Source organism: Thermobia domestica, chromosome 12, assembly GCF_964235325.1.
Source record: "Thermobia domestica chromosome 12, izTheDome1.hap1.1, whole genome shotgun sequence".
NCBI lineage: Eukaryota > Metazoa > Arthropoda > Insecta > Zygentoma > Lepismatidae > Thermobia > Thermobia domestica.
The window spans coordinates 165,182,549-165,197,534 of record NC_137465.1 but is presented as its reverse complement, the minus strand read 5'-3'; the positions used below and the strand labels follow the sequence as shown (position 1 = coordinate 165,197,534).

At 41.6% G+C, this 14,986-nt stretch overlaps 1 protein-coding gene across 1 annotated transcript; it reads left to right on the top strand.

Annotated features, from left to right (window-relative positions):
* The first annotated feature begins 765 nt into the window (after nt 1–765).
* On the top strand, nt 766–2,115 carry LOC145666170 (uncharacterized). Its single transcript, XM_081733248.1, has one exon. The coding sequence runs from the start codon at nt 766–768 to the stop codon at nt 2,113–2,115; it is 1,350 nt and encodes a 449-aa protein (XP_081589374.1).
* Nucleotides 2,116–14,986: the final 12,871 nt, after the last annotated feature.

The window sequence follows — 14,986 nt, the reverse complement described above, 5'->3', positions numbered from 1 at the left end:
AGCAGAAACAGCGCCCACCCCCACGCCAACCACCTACCATGTCGGTAGTGGTCCGCGGGGTTGATCCGTCGACAACAGATGCAGAGATTGAAGATGAACTACGAGAGGAAGCCTATTCCTTCAAAAAATGTATACGTATTCAGAATAACCAGGGGCCTACCTACATGGTCCGGATCTTGACCACTTCACAAGAAACGATCAACGATCTACTGGATAATGGAGTATTCATCTACAAAAAGAGACATCGTGTAGAACCGTCACGAACACAAGCACCACTTCCTCTTAGATGCGAAAGATGCCAGGAATACAATACGCACTCCACTGATCGCTGCACAAATCAATTCAAATGCGGCTATTGCTCTGGACCTCATCCAACTCGCACCTGCACTAATCTTCAACAAGCTCCTACTTGTAATACTTGCCACGAAAGATCTCATCCAACTTACAGTTATAAATGTAAATCTCGGCCTACTCCAGAAGAGAATAAACCAGAACTAGTAGTACCATTACGTACTCACGACGTTTAGAATCAAACAGTGGATACACCACTGGAACCCAATCAATATGTCATCCTTCATCAATTATTAGCATTCATCACTTTGACCCTTCAGAACGTACATCCTTTTGCACGGCCACTCATGTTACAGCATGTTCAACATGCCGCTCGCAACCTTTTCCATCTTGACTTCCATGCCACCTATAATGGCCCCTACGTACATTTCCATGCCACTCCACTTACAACTGCTGTCTAAATCTATCTTCACTATGGCTTTTATCATGGCCCTCATATTCTTATTCTTCAACATCCGCTCATTTTTCACTCATAAAATTCTGTTTGAACAACTTCTACTAGAAGAAAAAGTCAATACTTTCCTTCTGAATGAAACGCACCTTACACCCAAGCTCACTTGCCGCCTTCCAGGATATCGCATTCTTCGCCAGGATAGTACCATACCAGCCCGACGTGCTAATGGCGGCGTTGCAATAGGTTTTTCACCTCATATACCTCATCGTATTCATTCTGCTCCGATTCAAAATCTACCAGAACATCTCATTACTACTCTCTATTATAAGTCATTATGTGTAACAGTAGCCACCATTTATGTTCGTCCCGGTCACACAATTCCACTCTCATTCCTTTACTACATCTCTAACAACTTCCGTCATTACATCATTTTAGCAGACATTAACTTTCACAGCCGCTCTGATAGAGATAAGACAACTTTCACGAATTTCATTGTCATAACTACGACCGGTATAATTCATCCTTTACCTAAACACGCCCGCCCAGAATCCAATACTCCTCCAGACGTCGCCACAACTTCATCCTCTTTATCACACCGTATTCACATAGATATCTTAGATCCAATAGGAAGCGATCATGTCCCAATTAAACTCAGCCTCCGAGTATCCACTACCTCTATCACCAACACACCACCCCCTCCCAGACTCATTCCCCGCTATGATAAAGCAGATTGGTCGAAGTATCGCACTTACTTAAGTCACTCTCTTGAGCAATGCGTTGCTCCCAGTACGGAAGATGAGTTATACTCTACCCTGGATCATATCACTAAACATATACAAATTGCCTCCGAACAGTTCATTCCTAAATCTACATATTCACCCCATAAACCTAAACTACCCCCACACTATCTTACTCTCATACAGCGCTCCCGTCAGTTTTATAAAGAATATGTGCGATCTGGAAACCGTGAAGCTCTTCAACACCATCGAGCCCTCCACCGTACAGTCTCAAACTATGTTAAAGCTTATAAATTACGACAATGGATCAAGGCTTGCAATTCTCTTTCTGATACATCCCACCCTACAAAATATTGGAAGCGTTTCAACGCACTCACCGGAAAATTCACCAGAACATCCTATCCTCTCATTCATCAAGATCAAGCACTCCACTCAGACCAAGATAAAGCTAATTCCTTCGCTACCTATTTACAGGATATCTTTACGCCTTTATCAGCTACACGTCATTTTCGTCATCATCCTACAGAGCACTTTAACTTTTGGTCTCCACATCTTCAACCCAACGTGAATCACACAGTCTCTTCTCACAAAGCTCTCACTGCCCCATCACTCCTCTCGAGATCTAGCATGTAGTTACCCGCAAACGCAACACTGCACCTGGCATCGATAACATCTCGTAACGCCATGTGAAAGAAAGCCCAACTGTTCTGATAAATATTCTTGCCCTGATCTATACTTTTATCCTTCGTACTGGCTATATACCCGCTCCGTGGAAAACGTCTAAAGTTCTTATGTTTCTTAAACCAGAGAAACCTCCCGACCAAGTATCCTCTTACCGTCCGATTCAGCTAACCCCGGTTTTCACTAAAATTCTGGAAAAAATCATAGTACAACGCCTTCATCTCCATCTTTCACGCTACAATCTCTTACCAAGCAGGATTCCGCCCACAGTTCAGTATTAACGATCAGCTCATGCGTCTTCTAAACTACATTACTAATCACTACAATACGGCAAAACCATCCTGCCTGGTCCTTTTTGATCTGGAAAAGGCATTTGATAAAGTTTGGCATCAAGGACTTCTCTCTAAGTTACTCAATTTTCGCCTTCCTCTCGCACACATTCGATTCATTTATAATTTCTTGTCTGGACGCCTCGCATACGTTTTCATCAATCAACAATCATCTCATCCTATCTTCCTACATTCCGGTGTACCACAGGGCTCTTCGCTCTCTCCCCTACTCGACCTGCTATATGTTGCGGATATGCCTCCACTTCCTACCAACGTTAATTTATTTCAATACGCCGACGACACAGCCTTGCTTGCCGTAGGTCGCACTGTTCACCAACTAAACACAGCACTGCAGGAGGCGATAGATACATTTGTCCTCTGGTGTGATAAATGGAGGCTTAAGATCAATGCCAGTAAAACACAAACTACAGTATTCCTACCACCCTATAAAAGCGCCAAAGTCCACCGCAATCCATCTCTATTAAGTCTCACAGTTAACGACACTCGTCTTCAGCTTTCTAAAACAGTCAAATACCTGGGACTTACATTGGACAGACACCTTTCTTGGAAAGCACACCTGCAGGATGTTACAGCAAAAGCTTACCGTCGACTTAACTTACTTAAACGTCTAATTGGTACCACTTGGAGTCTTCATTCCGAACTTCTTTTAAACACCTACAAAGTATTTCTTCGCCCAGTGCTGACTTTCGGACATCCTGCCTGGATTGCATCTCCCCCTTCCTATTATCACAAACTTAAAGTTCTCGAACGACACGCCCTTCGTATAGCATACCGCATCAAACTTCCCAGTCCAACTCAGATTCTATACGACCGACTGCCTTTTCCTCACATCTTATTCCATCTCGAACAACTTCGCCTTAAGTACTTTCAGACACGTCTCAATCTTCATCACCCGCTCCTCCGAGCGCTCATACCAACTTCGATCTTCCACATCCCATCACACATTCTCCTCTTTCCCTCCTTTTCACACTGTATCATTACTCTCTACCACCCGACCACCCTGATCTTCCACTGACTCGTACTTTTCTCATCGACCATCCTCCACCTCGTATCACACCGTCATATTCCGCACAGTAGTCCTCTGTTCCTAACAGGGCTTCCCTTTGTCTCTCACCAATGCTTGGAGCAGCCCCCAAGCGAGAAGATTAACTTGCATCTGTCCTCTAACAATCACCCTCGTGTTGTATTGTCTAGTGCACCTCATCTCATAGTCATCTCATTCTTCTCTTCTCCCATATAGAAAGTCTTCTCCACTCTTAAACTCAATCTTGCAATACCGACATTCCCCTACCTCATGATTGCTATCGCAAAGATAGCAATATCCACCTGCTGAATAATAATAAATTTTATGGAATAAAGTGATAATAAAATAATGAAAATTCCCTTAGACCATCTCCCAGTCCTTTCCTCCCAATTCCCAAACTTCTCTTTCCCCATGGAAGGCGTAACCCTCGGGCGGGTAGCAAAAAAAAAAATAAATAAATAAATAAATAAATAAAACACAGGTATTGTAGCATTTTAATAGATAGATGGTAAGTCTCAGCAATATTTTGACTTTTAATACAAGAGCTACTCTTGTTTATTGGGATTTAAAGAAGCTACAATTAAACAATACATATTTCGCACGACTTTTCTATGAACGCACAGCATCATTAGTTGCTAGTATATAAATTTCCTACTTTGCAAGGTCAAGCAATTTCCTTACTCTATGATCTTAATAATAAAAAGCTTGGGTCATGGAAGTTGTTACTAAAACAACAAAAACAAATACCTGTCTCAAACAAATACCATCCCCTCATAATAGCCATGAAAAAGTCGGTTTTCTATCGAAAGGTGTTTGAAGTTCTTTGGACAATAAAATAACAGCTCAGACCTCAAGAATGTGGTTTTTCTTTTCGTAAAGTTGTTTCAATCTTCCTTTTCTATTCTGCACATGAAATGCGTTTCCTATCTTTTTGACTCTGAACGAAATGAGTCCACGTGAGTGCGAAGTGAGCGCGCTCGCTCAGGCTCACGCTCAATTCTCTCAACTGAGCTTGCATTCACTTGGGCTCGCGCTCATTTCTCTCAACAAGGCTTTCGCTCACTCGGGCACGCACTCATTTCTTTCAACTCGGGCTCGAGCTCACTTCCCTCAACTGGGCTCGCGCTCACTTGATTTAGCGATCACTTTTCCCAAGTGGGCTCGCACTCACTCGGGCTCGCGATCACTTTTCCCAAGTGGACTCGCGCTCATTCACACTGGCGATCACTTTTCTCAACTGGGCTCGCGCTCATTCGGGATCACGATCACTTTCCTGAACTGGGCTCGCGATCACTTGAGCTTGCGATCCCTTCTCTCTACTGGGCTGGCGGTCACTCGGGCTCGTGATCACTTCTCTCAACTGAGCTCGCGCTCATTCGCATTCGCGATCATTTCTCTTAACTGGGCGCGCTCACTTGAGCTCGCGATCACTTTTCCCAAGTGGACTCGCACTCGGGCTCGAGCTCACTTTCCTCAACTGGGCTCGCGCTCACTTGATTTAGCGATCACTTTTCCCAAGTGGGCTCGCACTCACTCGGGCTCGCGATCACTTTTCCCAAGTGGACTCGCGCTCATTCACACTGGCGATCACTTTTCTCAACTGGGCTCGCGCTCATTCGGGATCACGATCACTTCCCTGAACTGGGCTCGCGATCACTTGAGCTTGCGATCCCTTCTCTCTATTGGGCTGGCGGTCACTCGGGCTCGTGATCACTTCTCTCAACTGAGCTCGCGCTCATTCGCACTCGCGATCATTTCTCTTAACTGGGCTCGCGCTCACTTGAGCTTGCATTCACTTCTCTCGATTGGGTTCGCGCTCACTAATCTCAAGTGGGCTCGCGCTCACTCGAACTCGCGCTCAATGCGCGACTGCCGAGCTCACGAGTGTCGGGCTGGCGAGTTTAGACACTTATGGTGGAGAGAGGGAAATACTTCTTTAACTCTACTACTATTGTAATTTTTTGAGTAACACTAAATATCAAATGTTTACCTGAGACTTCAAGTGCATTTAAATACTTTTTTTTAAACATTTTTACAGTATTATATTCTTGTAGTAAATACAATGTTTCATACATATTAGATTCTAATTGGTAAATGTATTGTTTATATATAGAAAATACACTGTTTTTAAAGCAGAATAAAGCTTTTTGTGCAGTATTCATGAATTTATCCACTCTCTCTCTCTCTCTATCCCTATATATAGTCTTTTAAACTTGGTTCCCCCCCCCCCCCCGAAAAAAGTGGCTACGTGCTTGGGTGCGGAATCTTTCTTGAATCTACTGTGTATGCTATGCTCAGTTGTGTCTAGAAATAAAGGCAGGGGGAACTAATCCTGGAGGTGAGGCGACGCCGAGATGTCAAGTTCCACCAAAGTTTGCTTGGACATCCCTAGGAAGGATGTCTTTGATTTAATCGTTACTAGGTTTTCTGAAAAGTAACACACATCCTCGAACTGGTCTTCTCAAAATTATTCACAAATCGGCACCACTGGATAAAGGTGATTCGTAGCATATTAAGAAGTGGACATCAAGTTTAGGAAGAAGTAATTTTAATATTAATATTAATATTTTAGATTTTAATATTAATATTTTAAAAAAGTAACTTTGAACTTCCCAATGAATATTTCGATTATGCCCTCAATATCTCAGGTTTCAGAACTCAGTCTTCTGTGTTATTAGTTCTGAACAACGGTTATTCTCACGACCGAACTGACGATTTTTTGTACATGTTTGGCCAGTTATGAAAGACATATGAGAGAAGTAAGAGAAGAAAAAATAAACATACTACTTACCCAGGCCTGCTTTAGCGGCTAGAGGCTGATTGGCAGACACAGCACCATGTTTCACAATAAGGTTAGGTCGCCGCGACGTAAAATGTTGTAATCCATCCATTACGAACTCCTAAGTAGCACAAGATAAGCGACAACATAGTATTAATGAATGACTAAGCGTCTTTAATTTATCTCGCATTCATAAGATGTTTTCTTTCAGAGACAACCACAACCTACTACACACATGATTAGAGTTCGCTTTGCGTGAGAACATCGTTAAAGAGACATGTGTACAGCAGCACATATGATTAGTGCGACCTTGGTGTGAGAATCACATACGCCGAGAAATACTAACATAACTAATAGAGCTATGAGGCTTCTAGATCTCCTATTAAGCTTTAAAATGTAGTATTGTGAAGTTATTATATTATCATTTCTTAAAGAAAAATATTGGCACAAATATTGTTTACGTTTGAATCTTTTTTTTTTTTTTTCTTTGAAACATCTGAGACATATGGAACATGCCCAAGTAACATTTTCGTTGTCAAACAGTGTTCCAACCGTTGTCTATTTGTAGGCATCATTGGCAAAGCCACTATCAAAATGCCAACGTCAAATTCGACAATCCATCAACCATCGATGCCAACAAGCGAAAACAAAATAGTGGTTCAACGTAGGTGCATCGTTGTTTCGGCAATGCATCGAAAGACGATGTTCTATTTTGTTGTCACACTGTTGGCGTTATGTAGGATAACGATCGTTGGCCAACAGTTTTTTTCACGTTGGTGTATTGTTGGCATTCCATTGGCCCAACCACACCATAGTTGGTAGATTGTAGGGTAACAATCGTTGGCTAACTGTGATTTTCTCGTTGGCATTTTGTTGGAATTTCGTTGGCCCAACTACTCCATGGTTGGCACTCTGTCGTCCATTGGTTAGTTGGCCAACTGTACACAATCTTCTGTTGGCCCAACATTGCAAACATTGCAAATAATTGTTGGCATAATGATTTGCAGTACCGCCAAAATCACCGTTGGCCAACCAACTATGGTCGGTTGGCCCAACCATTTGCCAACCCAAAATGCTTCTTGGGTGTGGTCTAAATCACGGTTAGAACTTCAATGATATGCAGTTGGTGCGTGCACAGACCATCATTCAAGCTCACACAATATTTCACCTTCAAGAGAATTTGTTTAGAGAACTGCGTCACCGCCAATTGTTTGAATAAAGTGTTAATTTTGTTTTCGGCACCAAGGCTATATGTGACATGAACCTATACTTTAAGATTGAATCCGAAACACTGAGTTCAAATTTTAATGCTGTCACACCGGAGAATGCACTAACCACTAAATCAGCGGGAGAGGGTGAATACAGTATTTATCACAAAAGGTAAAGTAGTGAAAGGATGTGTGAGTCCTGTCCCAAAAGTTATTTGTTCGTCTTCTTAAGGCCGTAGAACTACTTACCCATTTTCGTTTCTCAGTTTTTTCTTCCTTTTCCAAATAAATTGGAATTAATTAATGGTTACACTTTTCTGCCTTGTCCTACAAATTCATTTGAATATCCTCTTTCTTGTACATTTCAGCGGGAGCGCACTTATCTCTCGTGCGTGGTGTCCCTGGTTCAATCCATGTCTAAGTAAGTTTGTGGTGGAGAACATTAAGTCTGAGTTTTTCGGGGTACTTCTGTTTCCTCCCATTTTCTCATTCCACCAATTTCTTCCATCATCATTCACTCGCCTTAATCATCGTCTCTTTTAACCTAAAAGGGCATAACCGTGGGACGTTAAACTGAGAGATTTAATTTCATTTCAAAAAATTAAATTTCATTTGAATTTAAGAATGCATCTCTCTATATAAAAAGAATTGGTAAGTGAGTGACTTATCAAAACTTAAGCCAAACTTAAAATTTGAACAAAATACAGGGTGGCCCATATGTCTTAGTACAGTGGATTATTTTGGAAACAAACATGATTAAAGCAATCTGACTAGCGGAGGGCGGACTTGGATGGAGGAGGTACTGATTGATGTATGTGTGGTGAATGGCGGCCATCTTAGATCCAGATTATTTTTTTCAAATAGGAAGGTAGGCATGTGACACATCAATTAACTCTTTTTTTTTTTTTTTTTTTTTTTTGCAGGGGAATGCAGTCCGCAAGAGAAATGCGTTATCATGTCTCGTTCCAAAGTTATGACGCCGCAAAGTTGACGGTTTTCTGTTTTCTTGTAGGGAGAGCGACATGGCACTAAGGCTTCGTAAAAGGCGTGAGCCCCAGATTTGACAAGTTTTCTTTTCGTTGCAGATAGAGCGAGATGGCACTGACGAAGCAGATAAGAATTGAGATCATCCTCATGTATGGGGAAAGAAGTAGTAGTGTGATTGCCCAGAACTTCAACGCGCGCCACCCCCAAAGACTTGCAATAAGCCACAACACCGTTAGCTACCTCATTAGGAAATTCAGTGTAACTGGTAATGTTGCTGACAGACCACGGTCAGGTCCTCCAAGAACCGTGATAGATGAGGAGACATCCAATGGTGCTTGCTGCGTGTGTGAAAAGTCCGAAGCGCAGCCCAAGACAACTATCAGAAGCGTACCACATGTTTTCGTGATGAGGATTCTTCATATGAACAAGTGGCATCCCTTCAAGTCGCAGTTTGTCCACAACCTTTCAGAGGATGATCAAGACCAGCGCATGGAATTCGCCAATTGGGCTTTGCCAAAATATGACCGAGATCCACATTTCCCAGCCAGCGACCTCTTTACAAACGAGGCAAACTTTCATTTGGATGGGGAAGTGAATCGCCAGAACATGCAATATTGATCGGATGCAAACCCACATGCGATCAATCCCTGAAAGAGGGTTACCCTTGCTCGTATCATGGTGTGGTGTGGCATATGGAACACGTCGATCATAGGATCCTTATTTATACCTAGTATCCTAAATGCTGTCCGATATCTGGACATGTGACAGGAGTTGATATTTCCGTTGCTTCTCCGCCCTGATGCCACCTTGCCGCGATATTTTCAGCAAGATGGTGCAACACCGCACTATGCGATGCCTGTGCGGGAATGTTTGGATCTGCATTTTCCTGGATGTTGGATCGGTCGCCGAGGCTCTGTGGGGTGGCCAGCTCGGTCGCCGGACCTCACTCCCTTGGATTTTTTTTATCGGAACACTTAAAACATCTGGTGTATCAGGAGAAAATTCGGGATGTTGCACACCTACAGGGACGTATTCAGGACGCCTGTGATAGCATCAACCTTCTGTGTTATTACGGGTTCAGAAGGACTGGATTAAGAGACTCCGGTTGTGTGTTGCAATGGACGGGCAACAGTTGGAGTACATCCTGTAGGTGGGACTTTAGGGCGTCATAACTTTGGAACGTTACATGATAACGTATTTCTGCATGCCGGACTGCATTCCTCTGCAAAACCAGTGTTAATTGATGTGTCACATGCCTGCCTTCCTATTTGAAAAAAATAACTTGGATCCAAGATGGCTGCCATTCACCACGCATGCATCAATCGGTACCTCCTTTACCCAAGTCCGTCCTCCGCTAGCCAGATTTGCTTTAATCATGTTTGTTTCCAAATATTCCACTTTACTAAGACTTATGGACCACCCTGTACACAGAATCTGGGTACCAGTAAGGAAGGATTTTGGGAAATTCGACGCAGAAGAGGGGAAAATGGTAGCTGCAAGCATTATAGTAAAATGTCAGTATCCCAAAATTCTTTAAGCTAAGAGACAATAAATTTTGCATTTGTACTTTCATTCAAAATAATTGAACACATGCTTCTGCGTTTATATATATATATATATATATATATATATATATATATATATATATATATATATATATATATATATATATATTCGTCCTTGAAAACGAGAAAAGAGGTGGGGTTGTAATTATAATAACAACATGTCGATATCTCGGAACTCCTTAAAGTTAAAGACATGGACTTTAGTATTTACACTTCTTATTTAAAATATTAAACATGTGTTTCAGCGCTTTTGAATGACTTAGAATCGAAGAAAAGATGTGGTGGTTTGCTAAAAATGCCCATGTGAAGCGTACGAATTTCATGCAAGACTTCGAATTCAGACGAATTTTATATGAGAAGTAAAGAAGAAAGGATGCAAAACATTGCCCGCAGTTACACATCAGGACATTTGCTAGTTTGTACATAAAACAAATTTATTTCAGCAAATAAGGGATTTGGTGAAGAAAAAAGTAAACTTAAACCATAAAAATCAACGTTCATTTCACAGAGAGAACAAAAGAACAGTTATTTAAGTAAATTAATAAGCTAAGAAATCAAGTTAGCGTAGGGATTCAACAATCTTAAACCAATTTATACCTATAGCAAAACGTATGTCTCGGCAACTATTCTTTACAATTACTGGGGTGACTAGTGCAGTTGTGACGAGAAGGAGGACAGAGGTCGGGTTAGGACTATTGTCGTTACTAGGAAACGTAGGAGGGCGTGGTCCTAGTAAGAATTGCAAGAAATTACCATAGTTTCAGTCTTTAGTCCAACTGGATTGTAGGAGATTAACAATGTTCTAGGAGGGTCTCCTACCCCTGTCGCCTTTTCTAGTTACGCCTATGGTCAGAACTTGAGAGCAAATTAAGTAATTTAGTTAACGTCACTTGAAATTAACAATATATTTGATAATCAGAAATAAAATCTTTCAGTTTAACGTCCCACGACTATGCCCATTAGGTTAAGGGTGACGGATAATTAAGGCAGGTAAATGATAGAAAAAATGATGGAATGAAATTGTGGGAGGAAACAAGAGTACCCTGAGAAAACTCACGGAGAGGATGTTGTCCACCACAAACTTACTTAGCGGAAGATTGAATTAGGAACCCCACGCAAAAGAGGTAAGCACTCTACCACTAAACCACCGTGATAATAAAATTTAAATATTATTCGTAAGATAGACTCTACATACAGTTCACAATATCCAGGCCGGTATCCACTGGAGGTCTAGGATACCCCCCCTCTAAAATTTTCACGATAGGCTTGCAAATGAACTATAGTATGGTGATAAACTATAATATGGTTGGATTCCTCCCCCCCTACATTTTGGGGCTTGCTACCGGCCTGACAATATCAAATAACTTTTATATAAACTCGGAACCTTAATCAATGTGTGTCAGGCCATTCCTTTACATGAGTTTGCCGCGGTGGCTCAGTGGTACCGGTGGCAATAGCTAACTAATCTCGAGCGCAATCCATAGAGGGTTCGAGTCCTTCTGAAGAGCATGGGAGGAAATGAAATCTTTAAGTTTTACGTCCCACGCATATACCGGTTAGGCTAAAGGAGACCATGAATGAAATGGTGGAATAAAGAAAGTGGGATGAAACGGGAGAACCCCGAGAAAACCAACCACAAAGTCCACACGGTGCGAGCTGCGATCGAACCAGGGACCCCAAGCACCGGAGGTGAAATCTCTACCACTGAGCCACCGCGCCCCCCAAAAGCACGGGAGGGTAGTTTTTCATAACAAATATATATATATACCCAGGTTTTCAGACTAAAGAACCGAGACGGGGACACCATAAAAATTTACGCTAAAAACCGGAATATTCTCCAAAATATACAGTTATACACTTGCTTTTTGTTGAAGTATCAGCATTAATGAAATAATAAGTTAAGGCTCAACAAAAACGAGTGATAGTATTTCTATTAATTGAGTACCGGTATCGATAACTAATAATACCGGTAAGTCGTGTGAATAATACAATTCGAAAAAAAGAGGTCATATGGAGTTTTGAACAATTGTTATTGGTGATGTAAATTCGGGATTGTTCCACCTAATCCGGGACTCTGGGAGCCCTAGGCCTATATTTTATATTGGATATCGTCCTTTTCCATATTGGAATCTCCTGATTTCGTTGCTGGTACGTATGGGGAAAATGAAAGCAGTATCAGCGCGAGAGAACAGAAATACAATGGTCGGTTTTCGAGACAGGGAACATTCTTATGAACTGTCCCTACCTCAGCACAAAACTAAAATTTGGAATTATTTGATATTTTGATAATTTCTCTGTTCTGTCCGTATGGATGGGCACGAGCGAGTTCGAGCGAGTTTTCATTGAAACTCGACTCGACTCGAAAGAAACATCTTTGAGCTCGACTCGAGAACTCGGGTCGAAAAATTTCATCCAACTCGACTCGAATTTGACTGGAGTTTCGAGTCAAGTCGAGGCAAAACAAGCCAAATGCTGTGTGTAGTTTCAAGTATTTTCTTCAAGTATCATACATAGACAACATAATTATTACCAATGATACTACTACTATTGTAACATTATTATTATTATTATTATTATTATTATTATTATTATTATTATTATTATTATTATTATTATTATTATTATTATTATTATTATTATTATAACAACACCGTGTATAAACATGAAAGATAGGTGGTTTGTATCTGAATACTAAAAATTAGTTGACTGCTGACCTCGGTAGTCGTGAAGTCTAGGAGGCAAGGATATGGTTCACGAGGTTCTGGGTTTGAGTTCCGGAGAAGCAAGTATCCAGGCTCGAACCAAAAATCGTTAAAAGTTAGAGGGCCACGGCCACACATTTTCAAAACTGCTTGGTCCGGGTTTAGGGTTCTCAATGGCTCGAGCAGCTCGGCTCACATCCATTCCCTATCGAGCCGAGCCAGCAGCTCACCCACCCAAACCGATACGAGCCGAAACAAACCGAGCTGATGGCTCACCCCTACTGAGCCGGCTCGAGACGATGGCTCACCTGAGCCGAGTCGGTGCTTCATCTTAACCAAGCCGGCTCGAGCTGTTCGCTCAGTTGACCGGAGCTGGTTAACATCCCTACACGCGTTAGGTTTCTGCTTCGGCTCAAAACTTTCACCGTCCAGGTCTCAGCCTTGGTGGTGAGAACTACAGTATATACTTACAGTATGTTAGTGCTCACGACATTTGAGGCTGTCTCATTATAAAAATCCATTATCGTCTTGTTAATCGAGACGAGGCGAGATGCGAGTAGTGTCTCAACTCGTGAGCAACACTAAAAATATTCCACATTACTGCTTACATTTCTAATAGCTTTCGCTTTCCAGTCTAATCAGGCAATGATTTCAAAACGAGTTAAAACGAGCTAAACGAGCGAGCCATTTTTCAAACTGGACTCAACTCGAAACTCGACCACAAAACAATGACTCGACTCGGAACTCGACTGGAGAAAATTACCTTTGACTCGACTCGAAACTTGACTCGAATTCGCTTCGAGTTTTGAGTCGAGTTAAATTTTAGCTCGACTCGTGCCGATCCCTATCTGTCCGTGATAAACCCTTAGGACTATTTTACAAAACCTCCTTAATACTTTTCCCACTTAGAAAATAGGAGAGTCTGTGAGTCCTCAAGCTACGACAAATCCACAAGCTACGTCTTGTATTTCTGGTATTTAATATACGTGGTTTGTTATATTATGTACACATTTTCGCGAGCCAGTGGGAGTGGCCCCCATCCTGCCCCCACCTTCGGGCGCCCATGCTTACAGCCCTAACTATACTCCGGATTGTGTTTTGATCCAAACATTCAACAATTTCTCTACTTTGCCTATAAAGCAGCTATTTTTTTTTTTTTTTTTTTTTTTTTTTTTTTATATATAGATGGGTATAGTATTATTTTTCTAATTAAGTCTTCTTACGTCTCAACTCGTCAATTTCAGGTCTCCAATAATTGAGACCTCAACACTAGGCCCATGCACATAAGCAGAAATTTAATTCGGGAGGATTCAAATTCAATATGAAGATAATTTATATTACAATTTGTAAAATCACTCCCGGGCCTAAAATTAAACTAAATTTATAGAAAAATCAGGATTTCGGAGGGGGGCTGGACAATCAAGATCCACCCCTACGTACGTTCCTGACTAGGCCATTACTGTGCAACACAAAGATATTTCATTGATGCAGTATTAATTCCAAGATGTGTTATTATAGGTTTCGGTCTCCTCACCTATTATTGAGACCAGGCCCGTAGCCAGCTCAAAAATTTAGGGGGCGCCGGTAGAAGTTAGGGGGGGCGACCCAATCATATTATACGTCACCATATTATAGTTCATTTGCAAGCCTACCGTGAAATTTTATGGGGGCAAGCCAAAATTTAGAGGGGCCCCGCCCCCTCTTGCCCCCCCCCCCGTGGATACGGGCCTGATTGAGACCACAACCTAGGCCGCTACTGCACAAGGGCAATCTATTGAATATTACTCAGAAATGTAGTGATAAGCTACCGGAAACAGGTTTCCTTGTGAGCAGAATTCTAAGTTAAAAATACTTCCATACAATTATTGCCTTTAGCATCATTATTCAATATTAAGTTAGTAACTTCTTACTTACCTGTTCAGAAAATTTTAACAGTGACAAGAGTGTAATCAATAAAAATCGAGGGTATCTTCGTTGCAACATTGTACGATGATATTTCTTACGATACAAATGCAACAATCAACAATTTTGCACAGAGCCACCTGTCGTAATTTTCTTACTTGAAAATACTTGATACTACGTCATCGTCTATCATCCTTCATGCAGGACTGAGCTGCTTCTATAGCATAACTGTCATTAGCTTGATTCAGTCACAGCAAAAAATCATTATTATTACGTATAAGCTTCCCGCCATCACCATCAACAGCT